Source organism: Sebastes fasciatus, chromosome 12 (genome assembly GCF_043250625.1).
Source record: "Sebastes fasciatus isolate fSebFas1 chromosome 12, fSebFas1.pri, whole genome shotgun sequence".
Taxonomy (NCBI): Eukaryota; Metazoa; Chordata; class Actinopteri; order Perciformes; family Sebastidae; genus Sebastes; species Sebastes fasciatus.
Genome location: NC_133806.1, coordinates 29,580,778 through 29,603,170, shown reverse-complemented (window position 1 = coordinate 29,603,170; position 22,393 = coordinate 29,580,778). Strand labels below are relative to the sequence as shown.

Sequence of the window (22,393 nt, the reverse complement as noted above, 5' to 3'; positions counted from 1 at the left end):
TCCGATCGCAGAATATGAAAAAAACGGGGCTTTTTTTTAAGTTTAGTTCATCCTTTTTTACCCCGATAAAGAAAAACGTCTTGTATTTCAATATACAATTTTGTATTTTAAAACGAAAATCAAATAACCACAATTTTTTGTTTTTTAATATCCGTCTGTGAAGGGAAAATCGAATGACCAAAAGATACACTGACCAAACAGAAACAAAGAAAATATAATTCAAAACGGCAAACTTATTCAGATTTCCCTCAACTATCCTTGTTGACTCTGCTCAGAAAGCTCTCGTAGCAGAAAACCACATGCACACACAGCCACCTCAGGGCAAGATGGCTACCGGAAACTGAGCTCGACTATGAACGAAATGTATCATTTCATTCCTTTCCAAAACAACTATACCTCAAAAGTACATCAAAAAGTTTACTCACAATGACGGAAGAACGTTATTGACCTTCAGCTTAACACAGGTAACTTCAGCTAACATGGTGCGGCTCCGCTGCCATGCACGCAGAGGAAACCAACAGGTGCCTTCAATCCCCTAATCACTGCCAGTGTACTGCATTACAGGTCCGGCCAGACCAAACATCCCACAGAGTCAGTTCCACCTGGAGAGGCGAAGTCCCTCCCTTTCCGGAGGGTATATGACGATTCTAATTAAGTTTAAGGGTTACATTGCTTTGCGGTGTAGGGCCGATATCAGGGCACTATTATTGCAAATTTGAACTAAATCCAAGCAATAGCTGAAAAATGACCTCCTACCTTTGGTATCTGATTTACTAAAGCCCTGTTGAGGATTTGTGCCTGTATGTTACTAAGAACTGTGTACCACCACCTTTGAAATCAAAATTCACACTTACCAAAATTAAGTTTATTCAAGTGTACTATTAGTATACTGCTTTTGAACTTAAAATAAGAGTGTATACTTTCAGTTTACTTTGTATGTACTTATCAGATATACTTGCAACAAAAAGTAAACTTAAGTATACTTGGCTTATACTGACAAGTAAACCTAAAAGTCTAAGTATATTTGGCTTATATGCCTACTTATTTGATCTTTTGATGAAAATATACTTAGGAAAAGTATAACTAAGTATTCTTGCCTCATAGGCCTACAGAAAAGAATACTTGGCTTGTAGTTGTGCTTACTTTTTGATAGATTAGCCTATTAAAGTGTTTGAGAGTTTGTAAAAGGATGTTTTGATATGAATTTACTGCAATTCATCAAGTTTTTGGATTATCCGTTCACCATAGAGGCAACATATTTTATTCATTTTTTAAATCTCTTCACAAAACATCAAGTCAAACAGCAAAAGGAACAAGTCTCATAAATCATTGGCTAAGTACTATAAGTTAAAGTATACAAAGTATACCTTCATGAACTAAAAGGTTACTGTATGTGACAGTTTCACAGGCTTCATAAAAACATCCTGACTCTTTTCACAAGCAGCTTTTCAGGGTGAAGACCCTGCTATCAGCATCAAGTTATTATTTTCCCTGTTGAAAGTTCTGATCTGAATTCTTTGAAAGCAGCTTCCTTTCCAATAATCAAACCTTGATTATTATAGTACACATTAATAACAATATGACAATAACCTTACAGTTTCTCACCCTTATGTTTCCTTATTGCTGTGCTGAGTCTTCTCTACCGTCACTCCTTTAAAAGGTATTATAGGGATTTTATCAGGTTTGCTGTAGTTGGAATGTCTTAATCTAAACTTAATCTAAGTAATCTGAACTCATGCATTAGTGGCATACAGACTTGCAATCCTCAATAAATAACAAAAGCACAAGCGAGTCTCACACACAGTCAAAAGTTGGCCTCGTATTAGCGCTCTGTTTGCTTCTGCTTTTGGTTAAAAAATAGGGATGACTGGGAAATGACGAATAACTGAGGTTTGAGGAGACAGAGGAGTTCCTGTTTTAGCCGTATTTAAGGAGGCTGCAAACAGCATGCATGAGAATAGATGTCAAGCTCTACACCGCAGGTTTGTACTGATTTCATTAAATTAACGTTCATGTATACAGCATTTTCTCATTCAAAATGTCTTCTTTCAGATTTAAATTTTGACAGAAAGGTTAAGCAAGTATCTGATCATGTAACTTCTGTTTTTCAATGTGTACTCCAGTGTTTGGTTCCAACCACTGTCTTCTTCAATGTCCAGGATGCTACTCCCATGGACTGCAATAAAACAGAGCCTGGAGGACATTGGTTATCTGGCTGTGGATGTTTTCATAACTGGTAAAAGGGATGGCTTTCGAAGAACCCTCATCCTCCTCTTCACCTGCAGCTTCTTCAGCCTCCTGCTCAGCTCCCTGCTCCTCCTCTACCTCCTCTTCACCCTCAACTATGAGCTGGCGGTGGCTGGAGGGATCGCTGGCTGCGTTGGGACACTACTGACAGTTGCCCTCTTCCTATCAAAGAGAGTAAGGTGTGTAGGGACTCTGTTCGTGATCTCTATTTTCATGAAGAAGAGTCGGAACCTGCTCCTGACCGCCGGGACCAGTTTAGTGGTTCTCCGAAATATCCGCAACACCCTGGAGAACATCACAGGCCTGGTCCGGAGTATGATTTGCAACCTGAGGGCCAAGAAAGCAGCCATCATTGCTCCGTTCAGTAACTATGTCAAGATGTTGAAGTGGCTGGGAAACATGCTCAAGGGGGTTACAGACTTAGGGGTGGTGAACCTCGACTCCCAACTCAAGATTACACCCAGACTGGAGTCAGAAAAATTCAAGGGGAGACTCGGCGAAGCGGAGCAGCAGCTGAACGACACTGTGAAGTATGTCCAGTCCCTCATGAACGCGGTCTCCTCTGTGACCGATAAGATGTTTCCCGCCATCAGCTTCCTCGTGCTCATGCTGTTTATAGCGCTGCACATAAAAAGATACTGCAACGACATGAAATACCAAAACAGGTTCACGAGCGGCAAGTTTGTTCGATTTGACGAGAAGCAGAAGGCGGAAGGAAAGCCCCACGTCCTCCCCCTCACGCCGAAGGAGGAGAAGCTGTACACCGCCGTCCCATCGGCCCGTCCCACCACCAAAGAGGGGAGAGCTATGCTGAAATTTGGCGTTCCAGTCGTCTCCCATTTTGTAGCTTGGGTCATATTTATAACTGTGGATGCCTTATTGTACTGCTTTGTCGATATTGTGACAACAAAGTTATCAGAGCTGGAACCGTTCCATGTCCCGTTGTTAATGAGCATCACAGTAAGTAAGACCTACTGACACATTTCTGCACTTACAGTATCTGTTCCAGTTGGACAGCTTCTGAATATTTGATTCACTTATCTTCTCCAGGGGATCGCAACTTTAATAGGCATACCGTTTGGTGAGGAGAACCATCAACAAGACTTTTCCTACTCTGTGACCCTGTTTGAGAAGAAATGTCTTCCTAAGCCCAAGCTGCTGCTCTCTAACTCTGTAGTTCCTCTGGCTGCCATCCTGCTCACCTTGCTCATTATGGCTCTCATGGCTGCCAAAGCAGCCCAGCTCAGGCTGATGGTCTGCGAGCAATTCTTCTCCACCGCTGCAGAGGAGAGAGTGGAGTACCTGCACGCCAAAATCCTGAGGAAGAGACTCAAAAAGAGGAAGGTGAAAGACAACTGCAGCCTCAGATCACTCTATTTAAAGGTATGCATTTATTGCTTATCGCGAGTTCAGTTTGTAAATCTCCGTGTATAATGCAGAAGGGTGATCTTCTCTTTTCAGCCACATTTCTGGTGCCCGCTGCTCTTCAGGACTAAAGAGGATCCAAAAAGCATCGTGTGAGGAAGTTATTCTTTTGGCTGCATGATTAGAAAGTCTCCTAGTGAGGACAACTTTGAACAACTGATTCAACAATGATCCTGTTATTACAGTATCACTTTTTAATTCAACTTTTACCTCTGGCAAAATGTTCTCATCCTCATTACATAACGATGACACTTGTGACCTCAACAACTATCAGCCTGTACCCAAGCCGGGCTGGTCGACTCTCAACGTGCCTCTCTGGAGGAAAATAGTGTCCTTCAGCTACTGCAGTCAGGGTTTAGACCTGGTCCAATAACTGCTGCAACCACAACATTGTGCAACTGCACTGTTTGTAGATCTGTTCAAAGCTTTTTGATGCTCAATTCAATTCATTTTAATATAGCGTCAAATCATAACAGAAGTTATCTCAAGACGCTTTTCATATAGAGCAGGTCTAGACTATAATTGAGAGAGAGAGAGAGAGAGAGAGAGAGAGAGAGAGAGAGAGAGAGAGAGAGAGAGAGAGATGCACAGGAACCACAAAATAGCACAACAGCTATAAGTAGTAATACAAATAGGACTAATAACAATAATCAATAGCAGTGGATGTAATAGAGATAGATAAGAAATAGCAGTAATAATAACAGAAATATGATTACTACTAATAATAAAAAGGCTGATAATAATGATAATGTAGCAGTGGGTGTCAAGCAGGCAGCCAACCACGATCCAGGTGTAACCCCGATCCATGGATACCTGAGATGAGAAACCACAAAGACTCCGGGGAAAATATCAAGTTAGTAACATGCATGAATGGGACATGAGTACATACTGACACAGATTACAGTATTATATTCCGTTAAATAAGCTGCCTTCCATTATTTTTTGATGATTCTGTTTAAAGCTGCACCATGACGGAAGTGAAAAAAACAACCAATGGACTTGTACTTTCTGATATTTTCAATGTTTGTGACCATTTAAGTGTATATGTGTGTGTGTGTGTGTGTGTGTGTGTGTGTATGTGACAGTGATCTTTTGAGTGAATTGTCTTGCTGTGATATTGTATAAATGTATTTATTTTAACATACTATATATACTTTTTTTGTACAGTATATTTCATGAAACATAAAAGCAATAAATGTGTTGCTCAAACACTGTGCTCCATTACTTGTACCCAACCTGTATTATTGTTATTCAGCAAGTAGTCGATTGAGTTAGAGCATATTACATCACTGGTCTGTCTGCTAATTGACAATAATGGTAACCATGGAGAATGGTTTAGATATGGAACACGTCCACATTCATATTAGCCAGGTACAGACCATAAATAAAACGGTTATACATCAATTCAGTTTAGCTTCAATGAGCACTCAGCCATTAGAAATGTAATATTATTTGTCAGAGACAAATCCATACATATTACATCATGTTCATTATATAAATTAAATACTGTGTGTGTGTATATATATATATATATATATATATATATATATATATATATACTGTATTTATTAGGGATCAATATGACAGTAATGCCAACAAACCAAATACATGAACAGCATATTAAATCCCGTAAGGCCAGTCAGAGGCATTGAAATAAACAACTTGCATGTTTCATATTACTTTGTACCTCTAATTTAAGTTTATAATTAAGGATTCAGTGAATCCTGATATTTATGTATGAGTGTAGAACAGCGATATTTGCTTACATAATCTAAGACAGATGTCTCCTACATGTGCAGTGAACAGAACTGTCCTCTTTCCACTTACACACTGTCGCTGTTCATTAACATCTCACAGGTGTTTTTGTTTTTTTAACCTTGTGGTACTGTTTTTCTAACTTTCTGTACATTCATTCAAAGCCTATCGCTCCTTTGTGGAGCATAGGCCGTTGACCACAGTCCGCCAGAGTCTTTTGTCCTGGGCTTTCCTCTCCAGTTGTTTCCATGTCAGCCCGCTCTGTTTGATGTCCGTGTCAAGGTCCCTGCGCTAGGTGTTCTTGGGCCGGCCTCTCCTTCTTTTGCCTTGTGGGTTCCATCTAAGGGCCTGCCTGGTGATGCTGGTACCGGGTTTCCGGAGTGTATGGCCAATCCATCCCCATCCCCATCTCCTGATCTCTTCTTCAACAGGTTTTTGACCTGCTCTCTGCCAAAGATCATTGTTACTGATGGTATCCGGCCAGTGGATGTTTAAGATGCGCCTCAGGCAGTTGTTTATGAATGTTTGTACTTTTGTTGTTGTGGTCTTTGTTGTCCTCCACGTCTCTGAACCATAGAGGAGTATTGGTTTAATGTTGGAGTTGAAGAGTCTGAGCTTTGTCCGCCGGCTGATTTCTTTGGAGCTCCAGATGTTCTTTAGTTGTATGAATGAAGCCCTTGCCTTGCCGATTTTGGCTCTGACATCTGCATCCGTTCCGCCCTGTTTATTGATGACACTACCGAGGTATGTAAAGGCTTCTACTTCTTCCAGTGCTGTTCCCTCCAAGGTCACTGAGTCTTCGCTGGTTGTGTTGACCTTGAGGACTTTACTTTTTCCTCTATGGATGTTGAGGCCTATTTGTAATGATGTGTCTGCCAGTATTGTTGTCTTTTCTTGCATCTGTTGTCGATTGTGAGACAGCAAAGCCAGGTCATCAGCAAAGTCCAAGTCGTCTAGCTGTGTTGTGAGTGTCCACTGGATCCCGTTTCTCCTCTGTGCTGTTGTGGTCTTCATTATCCAATCGATAACCATGAGGAAGAGGAAAGGGGACAGTCCCCTTTCCTCTAACTTTCTGTACACTCGCTCTTATTTCAATTCCTACTTGCCTCTAAAGCATAACATTGCTATTGTTCATTCAGTGTATACACTTTTTTCCCTAAAATTACTTTTTTATTCTTGTCTAAGATTTTTATTTAAAAAAACCCAAAAAACATTTTATTAAATAGATTATGTAGGCGTGTAGGAAAAACTTCCCAGCATGCACCAGGGCAACAGAATCAGGGACAAAAGTCTATTTTTTGTGTGTCTTCCTGCATTGTTACTGGCTTTATTGTGTTTTACATCACAAGGCTTTCACTGTTTGCACAACTCCATTGCTGTTATACAATCGGTTACCAAGAGTGAATGTGATTAGACCATGAGTGATGCTATGCGCATGCTTGGTGAAATGCTCCCCAATGTAGGAGTCGTATAATATTACAAGGTATTACTCAGATTGAAAGCGAGCAATTAAAGAATTGGTACAAAACTTTGACATTTCATATTGTCCTGAGTTAGGAAACCTAACCTGAAATGACTCATGAGCAGACCAGAGCTTGCGAAACATAATGTAAAAATGCAATAGTGCTCGCCACTTAGTTTTTCAATCTCCGCTAAAATGGTTTGACTTAAAGAGGACCTATTATGCTTTTCCCGCTTTCCTTTAGTGTGTTATATAGTTCTTTGTGCATGTAAAAGGTCTGCAAAGTTACAAAGCCCAAAGTCCACGCCAAAGAGATTTACTCTCCCCCACAGAAACGCTGCTCCTTAGCTGCCTGAAACGCCTCGCTTTAAGTCCCTCCTTTTCTTCCATGAGATGGTGATGTCACCAAGTAACACATTTACACAATACCTGCCTAGTGGGTAGGTTAGCACGCCCTCAAACAAAGCTAGTTGGAGCGGAGCTGGAGCGGAGTCCGAAGAGTTTGGTTCTGTCGACCAATCACAGCAGAGTGGGCCAGCTGACCATTCAGAGCAGAAGTAATGCGTTTTTTAAAAGCATGTAAACATGTTCTAGTAGAAACGCAAAATACAAGTATTCACCTCAAAATAAGCATAAAAGGTCCTCTTTAAAACTTTTACTTTTATTTATGAGCGGAATTATATTAATTCAATATTTACATTAAAATTTACATTACATATACATTTTTTAAAAAGTTGAATCAACATAAAAACATTTTCAGTGTATTTTTTGTTGTTATTTGCTTCTATGAACTCTAGTTGTAATCTGTAGAAGTCTGTAGAGAGAATCCAGTGGGGCACATTTTAGAGATACTCAGTCTCGACTGTACGATCCCACACCAAGCACTTCCACTGTCAGAGACAAGAGGAAGGAAGTGGTGCAGCTCAAGGATGAGTGGGCCTTCTGTGACTCACACGCTGCCACTGACCCGTGCGGCAACCTGATAAACTCACATTATGTCTCAACTGGCCCTGTGGCATTATACCACGCCAGCATGCCAGCCCAATAGGAAGCGGCCACATGATGCTAGGTGACAGCCACAGACCTTTTTTTTTTTTTTGTTTTTACACCATGGGAAGGAATGAATGCAGTCCATACATGGGCATGGATGGAGTGCATATGATAATGTGCAATCCTGCTGAATATGCAAATACAGAGTCAATCTGGGTCAACAAAATAAATCTTTATACTTCCACGCTTGTCATTTTAATGAATATTTCATCAAAGGGAAGGATGCTTTTGGGTGAGAAACATCGGTCCTGTTACCAATGGCAACAAACATTTAGGAAAAAAAGGTGGGGAAATGTCCAGTAAAAGAAGAATCAGGCACATTCACAAGTAAAGACAGTTTTTAAAAAATATTTTATAACTCAATTACCACAATGATATGCATGGATATAAAAATAATGAAAGATCCTCTGTTCTAATCACACCACATTTTTAAACCATGGAATCATGCATAAGCCCTATTTTCATTCCTTGCAGTGAACTACTTGATTGCATAATGTATGTTAGAGCAAATATAATTTTCTACCAACCTGTGTACTGAGCACAGCTGACCTTGAAACCTCACACAGTTGAACAAATATAACTAAGGTCTTATCTGCCAACAGGACATTGACCTAAGTGTTGATAAGCGTTAACCTAAACACCACCAACCCCCCTTTACGGCACACAGTGATTTAAATGGCTGAATAATGTATGCATGACTTGCAGAAATATCTTGTTCATGTTAAAACTGTAGAAACCAATCACTGCAGGTGGCTCAGTGGACAGCGTTGTTGTTTTGGCTTCTGGATTGTACTGGAGACATGCAGCTGGAGATTCAAATTGCCTCTCATGTTTTAGGTCTGTTGTTCATATAGAAATTACTTTACCTGCATAGGGCTTTCTGATCACAGCTGTAGGTGTCCCCACCTGCAGACCAAATGCAAAGCAGAAAGAAAGGTTAAGTGACCTTTATGTACGATACCTCATCAGGATCTGCTTGCTTCAAATTCAACAGAAATCTGAATGTTAGTTTCCTGACAGGTGCTTTTATGCAATATTTCTGGGTCCTCTTTAACAAATGTATTAAACCCTAGCTATCTCTACAGTGGGGGTTGTGTTGAAATCACTCTCATTCACTACTCCCTTAACATTTTGGAGTAAAGAGATTTAGAAGAGAAGCTCGATACCATTCTCATGTCTGTACGATAAATATGAAGCTACTGCTAGCAAGCAGTTAGCTTAGCTTAGCTGAAAGCACACAATTAACATGTTGTATCATTTGTATCATGTGTATCATTTGTACAAGTGCAAAAATGACAAGTTGAGGTTTTGCGGGGGTGCAGGATTTTTTGGCCACTTTGGGGGCTTAGTTGCGTATTTACACACCCACACAACATTAGCATTTGTTTTGAGCCGTGTGTCTGGGCACCTGGTGAAAACGAGTCACTCTTTTTAGCTCTGTTTTTGGTCTCCACCAGCTCCGAAGGGAAATATGTGGCTCCTAAGTGGCTAAATGCTCCACTATGTTCACAAGCTATAGCTACATTTGTCTGTTTGGTGCTGAGCAGGTAGTGTACAGTGGGTTTTTAAGTTTGTCACGAGAATCCAAACTTCGGTACCAAGTCTAAGCCAAAAATTTTTAAACTTCCTAATACTAGCTCAGTGTTTACTGTTTTGTTTTTGACCAGGGTATTGAATTTGGGTATCAAGAATCTTGGAACTTCACTGGTATTGGTATCGACTACATTTCTGGTATCGTGACATCCCTAGTGTTTTTTTGTTTTGTTATTTCACTCAAAACAGCTGCCTGCTGTAGCTGAATATGACCATATGAGAGCCGGTGAAGCTGAACCAAAACAGTAGAGTTGCAGGCTGGAACACCAAAACAATGAAACTTGTGGACTGACCTGATCCCTTTGCTTGATCCTTTTGTAAACATATTCAGAGAAAGGTTTTCTGTGGATGAATCTGCCATGCCCCGGGGACACCTTCAGCTGCCCGTCCTCATAGACCACTTTGCCTCTGGAGATGGTGACGACGGGGACACCGTGGCACTCCATGCCCTCGAAGATGTTGTAGTCCACAGCCTGGTGGTGGGTCTTGGCCGATATCTTCCTACCAAGACGAAAAGATATTGAAAATGATTTTACAACTAGAAGTTTACTCGGAGAGCGCAGACATCCGCCAAGGCAGGTTTCATGTACGTCGCTGCCCCCCCACATGATCTGGATCGCCACCAAAACCTAATGGATTGTTCATTGTGCCACACCCCACCCCTTCAAAAAATTTCATTCAAATCCATCTCGGACTTTTGGAGTTATCCTCCAAACGGACAAACCAACAAACAAACAAACAAACCAACGCCGGTGAAAATATAACCTCCTTCCTTGGCTTTCGGCCTTGGCGGAGGTAACTAAACGTCTTTGTGCGGTAATCACAGAATGCTCTCTGAATACCAAGCCGCAAAAAAGAAAACAGAAACCTATTGTGAAATCTTAACGCATTCTGTTCTGATCTGAAATGGATTGAATCAGGCCAAGATGTACTCATACACAGCATCGAGTTACTGCAGCTCACTTACTTTGCAGCAACAAGCAATATAATGTAACATGTACAACTTTGGCTCATGTCATGCTCTCTTCTCTTAAAACGGCTGGAGTGAGACATTGAAAAGGAATGAGTTTGGATGAAGAGACGCGAGACAGGCACCCAAACAAATTTAGCCTGGCTGCAATAGAGTTTATTGGCAGAAATGATTAAAATGATGTAAATGATTTATCTGAAAGCACTCATGGTAAATGTATCCAAGGCAGGAATGGCTTTATTCAAGATTTATGTGAAACTCATAATTTATCACACTTACTTGTACTGCACTATGCTACTGCTATGATCTCTCTCCAACCACATGTAGCCATGGAAACAGTGTGAATGTGACCAAATAGCATTGTATGGTATCTGAACTTGATTTGTGTATTATTATGCTACATGTCCTTCTATTCCACTATATTTCACAGGGCTAATATTGTACTTTTTACTCCATTACATTTATCTGAAAGCTATGTTTACTAGTAATCTTAAGATTTTAAATACAAGACATATGATCAGCTTATAAAATACATTGCTGGAGAACAAACTATCCCAGAATATATATATATATATATATAAATACAGTAAGGTAGTTAAAATTAGCTCCACCTTGACCAACCGCAACAACCTGCAATAAGAGATTCTTGGCCACTTGGCAGCAAAAAGAAAAAAGCTGTAACACCTACTGTACATATTACACCTTTTAGGTTGATATGGGAAATCGTGTTTGCAAATAGTTGCCACACATCCAGCAGATACACATTGGCATTTATTTGGAGTTGTGTTTCCGTCTATCTGACAAGTTTAAGCCCAATATTCACTCTCCTTTGAGCTTTGAGTTTAGCATACCGTGGGTTTTTAGAGCTATTTCCCTGTAAACAGCTGCCTGCTGCGGCCGAAAACGATGCCAAAAGCGGTGAGAGTGAACCAAAACTGTAAAGTTACTAACTGTAAAACCAAAACAACGAACTGAAAGACACAAAAACGCTCCGTGGAGCTGCAGTTGATATTGATCATGTGTTCATCACTACGAGCGACCCCTTTCACATATACAGTATGTAGTCATGTAATCCATTGTTAATATGAAATGATTGATTTAAGTACAGAACCTGTGTACTTCCATCACTGCATGAAGTAACTGATAGTAGTAGTAACTTAAAGAACCTTCTCATTAAGGTGGTGGATGGGCTTTCTGGAAAATGTAGAAAATCACTTAGAGGGAAAGCCAATTACAACGCTTCATATTAAAATAATCAAACGCTCTGCAGAGCACAGATTGATGATGTCGCGCAAATAAATCATGAGTGAAAAGACTAAATCAGCGGGGAACAGTGAAATAAGTCTGACTCAGCCAGTTCCATGAAACACACTGAATGTCTTTTTTTCAGTGAGCCCTCTTTCCCCCCCATTCACATATGCCCACTTCCCGTTGATTTGTAGAGCCAGACACCATGCCTAGTGTGCACTGACAAAAACAAGATGTGTCCTCATTATTCAAGCAGCCCAATTACCAGACACAAGGCAATTGACTGAACTTCCTAGGCGTTTCTGGTTACGCAACGGTTTGTGGCCCTCTGGTCCCGGATGTTATGAAGCGACACTGGCGCCGAGGGGCGATTAATTACGTTAAGTTTCACAGATGAGTTCACGGCGGCGGCGATCAAACGCGAGGCGCTGGCATGCTTGAAAAGGCATTATAACATCCGCAGACATGCGCACATGGTAGAGACAGAACACACACACACACAAACAGGTGACGGCTGAGGATGACAGGCCTGAGAGGACTGAAAAACTGTAAACACCTCCACAGTAGGAATTGTGAAGGTTTTTTTCCAGTGTTACCAGTGAATTAATTCACAGCAAATTACACCGGGGTGTAATGTGTTCTCCTCCAATTCACATCAGCGGTTGGTGACTTCCCTGAGGGTTCAGCCCAGATTCTGCAGCAAACAGAGCAGTGCATTCTGGGTTACATAAGTCTTAGTGTGCTACAGTACGCAGGCTACTGGAAAGCAAACTGTCCTCTGTGCCTGCATCTGTGCACGTGCCTCCACAGAACAGCATACTGTCCTCTGCTCCGTGTCTGTGGCATTAATAGAATAATTAGAAAATGGAAAGAAACAATCACATGATCAGTTTTTTATACACAGCCTTGTGATATTCTGAGCCGGTTACTGAAAATAGCCTTAACGCTGTGTGTTCTCTACTATGAAAATCGGTTTAGCTCCCACGTGAAATATTCATCATCTTTAAGATCCTCACCATGACCCATCAGCATCATCCCACTGGTGCTGTGTGCATCTAGCTTAAGTAAGTGTGTTAAAATCCTTCCTTAAAAAAATAACCAAACATGGAGAAGAATGAATCATTCCAACAGTCTGATGAATGTGATTCATATGTAAATTGTGTTGCAGCTGTAGATAAGTGATGACATACCCTGACTTCTGGATAGAGCACAATCCGCTTACGTGGCAGCAGGTTGGTGTGTGTGTGCGTGTTGAGGTGGCACAAGATGAAAGATACATCACTTCTCTTTTTAGCTGCCTGTAACTATAGCCTGCATGCTTCACTGCTAAACTTTAGAAACCTTATCTTATTCAACCCAATGCATGACACCCTGGAGACATGCTTTCAAGTCCGCCCAATGTTTCAGCAGCACCATCTGCAGCCTGCATCTGCAGGAGCTGCTGATAGCACGGGTAGAAATGTGTAACTTCATACTGAGAGATAAGAGGGCATTCAGAACGTGCATTGGAGTCGCACTCATTTTGAAACTGTGTCCGAGAGCTTTCCTCTTCCTCTGCTCCATTTCAAAAGCTTTTTTCGTGTCCTCACCTTGTCATCTTGGGGTCCCATATAACCACGTCAGCGTCCGAGTTCTTGGCGATACGGCCTTTTTGCGGGTAGAAGTTGAAGATTTTTGCCGCGTTGCTGCTTGTGACGGCTACAAATCGATTCTCGTCCATTTTGCCGCTGTGCTGAGGGAGGAAATGCACAAACAAGTCGGTTTGAGTGAGGGGGGTCACAGTGGATGACGACGAAATACAGAATTAGCAGGCAAAAGGTCAGTGCTTTAACTGCAGCAGCAAGCAACTAATTCCTGCCAAAATACCATCTAATGTGTGATTTGTAAGCACTGTGGAAAGTTGTAAATCTTCCCCGTGGCCTTGGGGGCTGAAACACTGTCTTCACAACAACAGTGAGAAAATGCAGCGCTGGCTTTTTTCGCAGCTCCGAGAGTTTAGAAAAACTATAATACTAAATACTAATAGTTGTACTTCAGTTCAAATACAATGAGAGGATCATAATAGCGTTAACACATTGAAAAGAGTATTCATTCTTCATTAAACTTGATGATTATGGCCCATTAGGGATTACAAAACAACAATAGAACCCCGCCCACTGTTGCATCAATACACATACAGGGCCCCAAGGCATGACAGATCTTCACCACTTGATATTAGTAAAGGGGCCCCCGTAGGAGTCTTATCATTTTAATTGATACTGTGCCCAAATTATGCATATTCCCGTAATAGTTTGGAATTCGTACATGATGAGTAATCAGTCTTGGCAACGCATCACAGTAAGAAGTGTCAAGCTGATTTAAGATACATGCAAATAAAGACTTACAATTTAAAAAGCACAATTTAATATGTGGTCAATTTGTGTCACATCACTGCAAACTGCGTAATTAGACGGATAATGACGGATTATTTTATTGTTATTTTAATAATCACTTATTTTAAATTGTATTTTATCTTATTGATATTTTATCAATCACACATTTTATTGTATTTAAGTTGTACAATTTTATTTTATTTTGTTATTTTATTGTATTTAAGTTTTAAAATGTTATTTTATTTTAGTGTTATGTTATTAATCACATATTTTATTATATTTAAGTTTTAAAATGTTAGTTTATTTTATTGTTATAGTATTAATCACTTATTTTATTGTATTTAAGTTGTAAAATTTTATTTTATTGTTAATTTATAGTATTTAAGTTTTACATTTCTATTGTATTTTATTGTATTTAAGTTGTAAAATTGTATTCTATTTTATTGTTTTTTTATTATACTAGTTTTCACTTCACACTGTTTCTCTACTATTACTGTTATTACAGTTTTTAATTCTATTACTATTACTATTATTTTTATCTTTTTATTTTCTTGCGTGCATTGGTCTCAAATTATTAAATTGCTGAATTGTTATGTCTTTTCTGTTGTTTTCACGGTCCACACTTGTCGTGAACGGCACTAACCTGTATGAAAGGTGCTATACGAATAAAGTTTGATTGATTGATAGTAGCACGTACCACTCCTTTCTCCCAGATGACGGACATCCTGTCCTCCACTCCGTTCACTCCGTTCGGGATCTTGGTGAAGTCGTCTTTGCCGAGGGCCTTCTGGCACACAGAGAAGGTGCAGTTGTCCGTCCCCGTCACACTGAGGTCGTCACTGGCACATTTGATATAGAGATAAATACATGTACGGATGAATGTCAGAGTAGATGCTGGAACGGCCAAAATTATTTAATCATCATTGAGGCTAAGTTAATAAGCAAGTTAGATCATTTGTGTAAATTCTAGCGTGTATTAAACTGCCACGTCAGCTTCAACGTGTTTTCCTCTGTCTCTGTATTCAAAGCAACACTCAAAATAAAACTTTCACCAGCACTTCCATGACATTTTTACAATCTGTGATCACATTACAGGTTGCTAAACTTTCAGTTGCACCTACTTGGCCAGTAGGTCCATGAGGTACCCAGGGGTGGTGGGGTCAGGTCTGAGGGGAGGACCCATGACAAAGCCAGCAGCGTGGCCCCAGTCTTTGTGCCAGCAGTGAGTACCGTCTGTTCCCAATCCAGCTGCAATGGGCTCCCCGAACACCACACGCCCTGCAGAGAGAGAGAAAAAAACTAGACATTTGTCTTTATGCTGTTTCAGAGGTCACATGATGACACCGGAGACGGTGGGATACGGCTGAAAACCTCAAGAGCTTGGTGAGTGAACTCTGGATTTAGAATCTTTATCACTGTTTCAGTTGCTTTTCCATCATGACAACAAATCACAAATCATGTGGAGACATTTTAAAATAGAAAGACATTGAATACCAACACTGATACTGATTCTGGCCTTTAAAAGGCCATCATCTCTCAATCTTGCCCTACTTCAACAGCAGGTGGCAGCAAGCCCACACTCACCATCTCTGCGTGCATTAGACACCACCTTGGCGGCAGATTTGCTCATGACATGGACCACATACAGCGGGCAGTTGACAGCGTGGGCGATGGTGATGGCTCGCTGGGTGGCCTCGGCCTCCACCTCCTCCGGCCGACACAGCTCATGGCCCTCTGGCCCCGTGATGCCCAGAGACAGCATCTTCTTAGCCCCCTGTAGAGAGTGCCAGCGGGGACGGGGACAACAAGACAGCGGAAAGGTTAAAGGAGATGGAGGGATAACAACAGCACAGTCTCTCTGTCCAAGCAGAGAGGGAACGCACTATAACTAAAACAGTTATAACTAAACTAATATTGAAAGGAGCGTGTGAAAACATGAACCAACGAGTCAAAGCGGTGCTTTAAAGCATGTTAACCCCTGTGTTCTATTGAAATTGACTTCCTTATTGTTAATGCTCTAAATGTATAAATGACAATAATTGCTAAATCAAACAATTTTTCCCCTTTGAATATGAATTCCCTTTTCTACTGAGCTTTTTAAAAACCCAATATGTAGAAATGTATTAAAGTAGTGGCCCTTCCCTTTGTCACAAACTGGGTTTGCACATTTGGTGAAGGTGATATAGCAATAAGGCAACAAAGAAGAGGAATATTTCATGTTTTGCATGTTATATGTGCTATGCATGAACAAAGATATTAATTTTGTTTGACAAAAATTAATTCACAGACAAAGAAATGTACAGTATGAGTATATTATCCTATATAGTGGCATTACTAATGTTTGGGGTCAATTAGACTTGAGAATTGAATCCAGCTCCAACTGTTGTAAAACACCCCAGTGACAAAAACCTAAATACCTATTAAGGATTTGGGGGGAGTTGTTGCTGCATAAACAGTACTGTCAGCACCAATCACAGATGTAGAGAATATCAAAATCCATTGTATTTAACCGTGTTTTACAGCTGAGGTCTCTGAGAACCTAATTATTTTCTGTGGCAGACTTCTCAAAAATGTCATCAGTTCAAAATCATAAGCATTCTCATGAAATTAGGAAGAGTCATGGGGTATCAAGCTGTTTTTTGAGTCATCAAAATGGGCCCAAAGGACCCCAAACAGAACATTTAGTTTAACAACACAAATGCATGCTAACTACACTTTTAACACCTCTTCCAGTGACAGCATTTATCATGTGTTCCCCAACACAAGAGACCAACATGTTTCACTTTTTTGGCATTTGCTGCTTCCTAGTGGTGAATTGTTGTCATGACATTTGGGGGGAAAAAGCTGTATTTAAAAAATACAAACACATCTCTGAGACATAATTGGCTATTTTGACTTGTCAAAGCAGAAAAAGAGGCCCTGGAGCAATCACAGCTTAAGACTTTAGACCTACTCATGGGTTAATCCTCAACTCTTCAGGATAAAGGTTTTTTGCAGTGGACTTTGGACAGAGTAAAACTTGCTTTTGGTATTTATAACCAACCTTTCCTTACAGTGTCAATGGACTTTGAACCAGCTAGAAACATGCAGGTAACATGCAAACACTGAGTCAACATGTCCCTTCATTCAGAATGCAATTTCTGCAGAATACAACTGAATTTTCTATCACTCTTACTGCCACAATGTCTATTCTTCTATGACAGCAGGATCATGCGTGATGACACGCTTAGCTACAATCATGTTTAAACATTAAACCGTCATTGTTACTGGACATTATTTAACTGACCTGTTAACCACAGCTTTCCTGAGAAAAAAGGTCAGCAGCAGGTACAGTATGCTACAGTAGCTATGGGCCCATTTTGTTCAGATTTTAGCATTATTGGTCAATTTAATGTCACTGTCCATGCTAAGAAGAAGCTTCTACTAGTTAAGTTCTGAATAATTACCATAGTTAACCATATTGCTTTAGCTTAGAATGGAACAGAACTAATATTATTATGGGTGAATGTGTTTACTGTGTTCACGAGAAGAGTCCATATGAACGCCCCCTTCTTGTGGTATTCACGACCTTTTCTGAAAGTTTCTGAACGCTCCCAGTTCACGAGTTGTGACGTGTTTGCTGACGTTGTCAGAAATGGCGGAGGCCATGGAAGTAAATTTTTCGGTGCATAATAAGTGAATATAGTGTAGTTTTAGTCGTATATTGTAATTCTTCGTAATTCTATAATATGTCTGAGGAAAATGTTGATATTCCCAAAGGCCTCATCTTTTTCCTCTGTCACTATTCCTTTGCATGTCCTGCATTATGTTACCCGCTTGCTAGCTTGCTAAATTGTTAGCCTCTGTGGCTTCTAGACGCCGACAGTAACGTTGATATTGCCGTTGCTTAGCAGCGGTGTTCTCACGACTTAACCATTTGAACGCCAAACATATCCAGTACACGACTTCCCATGTTGTAAACACGAGCTCAGGAGTTTCATTTGAAGGCACCAATATTCTTTGCACTATTCAAGTCATACTTCAGCAGGAGATCACGTACATTATAACAAAAATGGGGGGGAAACAAACATGGAAGCTCTTCAATATAAGCAACTTCTTTCTTACTCTCAGTTTCCATTAAAGCTAGGGTCGGTAATCTTGAGAAAGAGTACACTAGATTTAATAAAATATCCAACCAAAGAAAACAGCCCTGTGTTGCCAACCCTTTTCCAATGAAAGCAGCTAGCAGCACTAGCTTCAAAAGTCCACAGGCAGTGTGTCCTTTGCACTCTGTAGCCTGCCGTATTCAGGCCGAATGAAATGGTTTTCTTTTTGTCATTTTTTGAGCATTTGATTTATTGATTGCTGTCGGGATGTAAAGAAAATTTACACAAATATAATAAAAAATATTTTTGAATTAGATTGCCAACCCTAGCTTTAATTCACTCTAGTTTATAAACAGGTTATTATCACATCAGCTCATACCAACCTCTGCGATCAGGTCTCCATTCTCAGCGTGCACCTGTGCTATAGCTCCGATCTCCTTGCACTGGGAGAAGGAGGCGTATAGCTCAGGGTCCCGCAGCATGAACACATCTTTATAGGCCATAAACATCTTAAAGGAATTGATTCCCTTCTCTTCGGTCAGTGTCTGCATCTCTTTTTTAACCTGGAAAAAAAAAGGTTTGGAGACATACATGGAGGAATAGCTCTGGTTACATTAATTCTCATATACAGTATACAATATACTCTGTGTGGTGCGATTTCTGACCCCATTTTATTTGGAATTGGCAAACATACAAGTAAGCTAACACTTTGCCAAAATATGTTGCTGCATTTTTTTAAAATGTATTTATGGACAATGATCTGCTCATTCACCTCGTCACTCCACCATGTGACGGCGACATGTAACGAGTAGTCGCAGCAAACTTTGGGGTCAGCGGTCTTTCGCCAACAGTCGTAGGCCTCCAGGAGAGACTTGCCCCTTTGGGGGATGACAAAGTCCATGATCATTGTGGTCCCTCCCGCTAGAGCGGCCTGGTGAAACACACACACATTAACACACAGATGCAAGTTAACGATTAACATTAAACCTGCAGGCAGCAGAAAGTTTTTGGCATCATTGGGCAAAAAATCCATAATAACCTTTCAGCATATTGTAATTCAAGTGTTCTGAAAGAAAACTAGACTTCTGTTTTCAGGCTTTCAAAAATCTAGCCCGTGACGGTAGAGTTTGACCAATCACAGGTAATTTCAGAGAGAGAGTGTTCCTATTGGCTGTTCATTCAATGGAGGCATCTGTCAATCACTCGCAAACTCCGATGAAACGGTCAAACTAGGCAGCGCTGATCAAATATGAATCAAAATTCTGTTACTGTAATGCCTGTTTCTCGCCTTAAATGTTTTCAGAAACTTAACTTCAGAAACAGATATCCTGTAGTGTACTGTTTAGCTGTAAAATGAGAACGTTTGCTCCAGCTGGTGGGCGGTGCTTGGTATTTCCACAAATGATCTCAACATGGCTGCCGGGTCACAAACGTATAGTTTGTTTGTCTAAGGTTCTTTGTTCAAATAAACATTGCCACACCTTCCGGATTATGTGTGCTACCTGTCCTTTGCCATAAATGTAAGTTAAATTAAACAAGTTCAAAATACACTTCTGGTCACTGCCTTCAAAATAAAACACCAACATGCATGTCAAATTGAACATAAATTCAGCATATAAAATAAGGAATCTGTTCTAACAATTCAATAAACTGAATACCAATACCACAAATGAATTCTACACCTGTAGTGCATCAGTACATGTCATACAGGTGTTTACTACCAGTGACAGCAAATTGGATAAATCCTTAGATATCAAAGTTCTTTTTCACATTCATTTATAAGACTGCGTGGAGAGTCTAGTTATTGTAGCAGGCAGTGGTGGAAAGCAATTAAGCACATTTACTCAAGTACTGCACTTCAGTACAATTTTTCGATTCAGATTGATAAAAATATAACCAACAAATAAATTATGATGTTAAGATAAAATGTGATTAATCACTGGGAAGAAATTCAGAATCTACTTAGCAGTATATATGCATGGATAATTATAACCCATTATTATTAGATTAGATTCAGCTATATTGTCATTGCACTGTAGTTCAAGTACAAGTACAACAAAATGCAGTTTTGCATCTAGGATATATATGTGGTGTACATATATACAGATTGCAGTTAATGTGCAAAGGATGTTATATTCTAATGAATAAGAGTTATGTATAAGTTGCATACTGATGAAATATTGTATAAAAATGTTGTATAAGAGGATTATAAAGAATAAATAACATATACAGGTGGAGTTATATTTATATATACAGTATACACAGGGAGGTTACTATTATGACTATTGCTATATTATAATATATACCCTACTCTCAAATGGGCCATTCCGCCTAATGAGTATTTTGGTAATTTAAGTATGTTTTGATGCTGATACTCTTGTACTTTTACTACAGTAACATTTTGATTGCATGAATTTTAATTACAACCGAGTATTTCTAAAAAAAAGAGTATTGCTACTTTTAACTACTCAGATACAGAAAGACATGCATTTAGAAATAAATAGTCTAATATAAATACTTTTTATACTTACTTTAATTCTTTGCTGATGTATGTAGTATGTTATTGCACACTTGCTGATGTATACTTGGGTTATTCTATTTTGTTATGCTAGTTGTAGTAGTCGGGTATATTCTCCAATATTCTTTATATTTTGTAATATATTCCTCTATGTGTTGACATGTACATTGTATGCATCTATCCATCTATCTATAGGAAGGACAGCTTAACTTCTGATAGTATTGTATTAGTCTAACGCAGGGGTCAGCAACCTGCAGCTCTGGAGCCACATGGTGCTCTTCAGCCTCTCTCCAGTGGCTCCCTGTGGATTTATAAACATGGAAATGAATAACTGTTTTTTGTTGAAATTTTCATTTTTATTTATCATTGTTGTAGGTCTATGGTACGACGGTACGACAGAGTATTAGGGCCACATTGAGGGGGGGGGGAATCGGAGATTTCGAGAATTAAGTCATAATATTACGAGAAAAAAGTCGTAATATTATGAAAATAAAGTCAGAACATGATAAAGTAGTAATTTTACGTTATTTTCTTTTTTTCTTGTAAAGTTATGCTTTATTCTCGTAATATTACGACTTTATTCTGGAAATCTCAGATGTTTTTCCCTCAATGTGACCCTAATACTCCGTAGTACATTTGCACTTTGGCCCTCACTGCATTAGACTTACACTGTATATTAAATACTTAGACTATAAACTGTGTTACCTTCATCACAATGCTCAAATGTTTTGCAGCTCCAAACAGATTATTTATTTATTTATTTTTTCGCCTAAAATGTCTCTATTGATAGTAAAGGTTGCTGAGCCCTGATCTAACCTGATCTTGAATGTGTGAGGATCCGTCTTCCTTCTCTATCTGATGTGATCACCTTGGTTCCGATGTAGAAGTCGTCCACCGCCTTGGTGCCCATGAAGGCCAGCTCCATGTGCGTGTGCGTGTCGATACCTCCGGGGATCACCAGCTGATCGGTGGCGTCGATCACTCTCACTCCCTCCGGGACCTCAATATTCACTCCAACCTCAACTATCTTCCCGTTTTCGATGTAGACGTCGCTGATCACGGAGCAGTCTTCATTCACCACTCTTCCTCCTCTGATCAGGATCCTGCTGGACTCGGCCATCCTGCTGCTGTGGAGGAGTCTACAACCGAGAGACTGGTCAAATGAAGAAGAAAAAAGTTTGAGCAACAGCAGAGCAGCGATGTGACACTAACTGGTTTGAGAAACTTAAAAAAGGTACGTAGCCTCCAGGTTAACTCCAAAGTTCGGGATAGGTTAGTGGTTAGTCAACTCTTGCATTGTGGGTAAACAACACTATTGATCCGCCCTCTTCATGATTATTCACAGCTATTTGGCAGCTCTTTCCTACACAAAATATTAGGACTTAAAGTGGCAGTAGGCAGTATATTTTTAGCATCATTGGGCAAAAATTCCATAAAAACCTTTCAGCATATTGTAATTCAAGTGTTCTGAGAGAAAACTAGACTTCTGCTCCTCCTCATGGCTCTGTTTTCAGGCTTTAAAAAATCTAGTCATTTCAGAGAGAGAGAGAGCGTTCCTATTGGCTGTGCTCTGGCTGGTGGGAGGTGCTTGGTATTTCCTCGACAGATCTCAACATGGCTGCCGGGTCACAAACTTCCTCACTTTACAGCTAAACCGTGCACTACAAG

At 40.0% G+C, this 22,393-nt stretch overlaps 2 protein-coding genes across 3 annotated transcripts; one reads left to right on the top strand and one right to left on the bottom strand.

The window, feature by feature from the left end:
* Positions 1-2,346: 2,346 nt before the first annotated feature.
* Positions 2,347-3,829, top strand: dcstamp (dendrocyte expressed seven transmembrane protein; the record flags this gene model as incomplete). The annotated part of the gene is made up of 3 exons (XM_074654879.1): positions 2,347-3,207; positions 3,298-3,630; positions 3,709-3,829. Coding segments are annotated over 3 exons (1,254 nt in total), but the record flags the coding sequence as incomplete, so codon positions are not given.
* A 4,292-nt stretch (positions 3,830-8,121) lies between these two features.
* dpys (dihydropyrimidinase) lies at positions 8,122-22,085 on the bottom strand. Of its 2 annotated transcripts, none has more exons than XM_074654612.1 (9): positions 21,594-22,085; positions 18,980-19,138; positions 18,591-18,770; positions 15,707-15,896; positions 15,244-15,400; positions 14,820-14,961; positions 13,340-13,482; positions 9,826-10,033; positions 8,122-8,845 (listed from the first exon to the last, which is right to left on the bottom strand). In XM_074654612.1, the coding sequence occupies exons 1-9, from the start codon at positions 21,843-21,845 to the stop codon at positions 8,786-8,788; spliced, it is 1,491 nt and encodes a 496-aa protein (XP_074510713.1). In that variant the 5' UTR covers positions 21,846-22,085; the 3' UTR covers positions 8,122-8,785. The 2 variants fall into 2 exon arrangements, with proteins under 2 accessions (XP_074510713.1, XP_074510714.1); XM_074654613.1 differs by having other exon boundaries at positions 21,542-21,670.
* Between the last annotated feature and the right edge of the window lie 308 nt (positions 22,086-22,393).

What these genes read in the sequence shown, in the direction of transcription:
- dpys (XM_074654612.1), bottom strand. Translation starts at nt 21,845, where the DNA reads ATGGCCGAGTCCAGCAGGATCCTGATCAGAGGAGGAAGAGTGGTGAAT. An exon ending in ACTTCTACATCGGAACCAAG is followed by an intron (nt 19,139 to 21,593) that starts GTGATCACATCA and finishes GTGTTTCACCAG; the next exon opens with GCCGCTCTAGCGGGAGGGAC. An exon ending in GGATCAAGCAAAGGGATCAG is followed by an intron (nt 8,846 to 9,825) that starts GTCAGTCCACAA and finishes TTTGGTCTGCAG; the next exon opens with GTGGGGACACCTACAGCTGT.